Genomic DNA, 1,948 nt, shown 5'->3' with positions numbered 1-1,948 from the left:
TAACAAAATATATTCGGTTGAATTGGAGCTTAGACTTGGTGCTTTTTTTTACCTTTTTTTAAAAAGGTAAGTTTTTTACGTTGAAGAAATACGTCGACAAAATTTACCGTACCCAAGTATTCGCACTTTGCAAAGTCGTATACAAGGTTTAAAATTCAAACCAGGTATATTCGAAGATGTGTTCAATATGTTAAAAATTAAAGTTAATATAATTCTTAATTAAGATTCGAATTCATTGTCGTTTCTGAAATTTCAAAATTTAAGAATTTCTTAAAAAGAATTTATTCAGTGAAATGATGCTATGCAACCATTCCATTGGTTGAAATTAAAAAATTCTTAATCTTGAAATTTCAGAAACGATTACGAATTCGAATGATAGGGAAAATTGATATGAATAATTTTGTTTGTTTTTAATTTTTTTGCAAATCTTTTACTTACATTTATATTAATCATTAACAATTTACTTTTTGTTTACAATTTTGTAATTGAATTTCAGATACAATCCTTTATTACTCAAGAAAGACATGCTGTGCTGTTGATTGACGAAATGGCTATAAAACCAGGTTTGCAGTACGATAATTCTATAATGTCAGTCGTTGGTCGACCTACCATGAAATTAGGAGGAGGATTAGATAGTTCTGATAAAATAGCAACACATAGTCTTGTTTTCATGTTGTGCGGTATTTCCACAAAATGGAAACAGACTGTTGCTTATGAATTCACAGGAAGGTCATTCTGTTCAGAAGAAATGTATAATAAAATTATATCAATTATTAAAAAAACACATATTATCGGAATAATAATAAAAGTTATAATTTCTGACATGGGACCACAAAATAGGAGTTGGTGGAATAGAATGAACATAACTGTTAGTAAATCTTGTAAGCTTATTACGAGGCATGTCCAGAAAGTAAGTGTACTGATTTTTTCACGGGCGTAGGGAATTTTTGTTGACAAAAGCGGTTACGCTGCGTTGTAGTGGAAGCCCTCTCGATTCGAATGAGACGTGGAACAGCTTAGTACGACGAAAACTGTGGCCGTAGTAACTTGACGCGCAAAACATGTCTATACAATCTCCCGCCGAGTGCGAGGTACGAGCCGTGATCCGTTTCCTTCTCGCAAAGGGAAAAGCGCCGTTTGAGATTGTCGATGGGATTAAAACTGATTATGGCGAAGGAGGTGTGAACCGTACGAATGTGTTTAAGTGATGTCGCGAATTTAAGAATGACAGAACGAGTGTTCACGACGATCAGAGAAATGGAAGACCTTTGATTTTGATTGACGCACTTGTGAAAAAAATCGAAGAAATTGTCTGCGACGATCGCAGATTCACGTTGGATGAAATGAGTGTGAATCTGAGAGATTTGTGGAAACATCATCTGGGGTTGTTGGTACATCCATGTAAACTCTCTCTTTTAGCCTTCCCCACAGGAAAAAATCGGCAGAAGTCAAATCGGGTGAACGTGCGGGCCAATTTTGAGGACCTCCTCGTCCAATCCATCGACCCGGATAGTTTCGATTCAAAACTTGTTGAGATATTCGTGAATAATGCGCTGGGCATCCATCGTGTTGAAACCACATATCCATTCTTGTTTGAAGTGGAACATCTTCCATTAGTATGGGTAAAACATTATCTAAAAAGTCGCTGTACATTTGACCATTCAGATTACCTTCTATGAAGGGCCAATTACCTGTAGTACCTAAAATACCGCACCAAACGTTGACACTCCACGGGCGTCGATGTTCAACTTGCCTTAACCAATGGGGATTCTCCACTGACCAATAATGCATATTATGTCGATTCACTTGACCACGATTCGTAAAATTTGATTCATCAGAGAAAAGTATCTGTGAAATGAAATTATCATTGACTGCCAGTTGTTCCTGTATCCAGTTGCAAAAATTCAAGCGATTTTGAAAATCGTCACCATGCAGTTCTTGATGTAGC

The 1,948-nt window shown here is 36.2% G+C and overlaps 2 protein-coding genes across 2 annotated transcripts; one reads left to right on the top strand and one right to left on the bottom strand.

Moving 5' to 3' along the window:
* Positions 1-64: 64 nt before the first annotated feature.
* LOC105559988 lies at positions 65-1,031 on the top strand. The gene is made up of 2 exons (XM_012008691.1): positions 65-202; positions 497-1,031. The coding sequence occupies exons 1-2, from the start codon at positions 188-190 to the stop codon at positions 938-940; spliced, it is 459 nt and encodes a 152-aa protein (XP_011864081.1). The 5' UTR covers positions 65-187; the 3' UTR covers positions 941-1,031.
* Positions 1,032-1,167: 136 nt separating this feature from the next.
* LOC105559995 lies at positions 1,168-1,944 on the bottom strand (the record flags this gene model as incomplete). Its single annotated transcript, XM_012008704.1, has 1 exon — positions 1,168-1,944. A coding segment is annotated over one exon (615 nt), but the record flags the coding sequence as incomplete, so codon positions are not given.
* Positions 1,945-1,948: the final 4 nt, after the last annotated feature.

The sequence above is a fragment of the Vollenhovia emeryi genome, unplaced genomic scaffold (assembly GCF_000949405.1).
Source record: "Vollenhovia emeryi isolate VEMERY1.0 unplaced genomic scaffold, V.emery_V1.0 DF946294.1, whole genome shotgun sequence".
Classification (NCBI taxonomy): domain Eukaryota; kingdom Metazoa; phylum Arthropoda; class Insecta; order Hymenoptera; family Formicidae; genus Vollenhovia; species Vollenhovia emeryi.
This window is presented reverse-complemented; position numbering and strand designations above follow the sequence as displayed.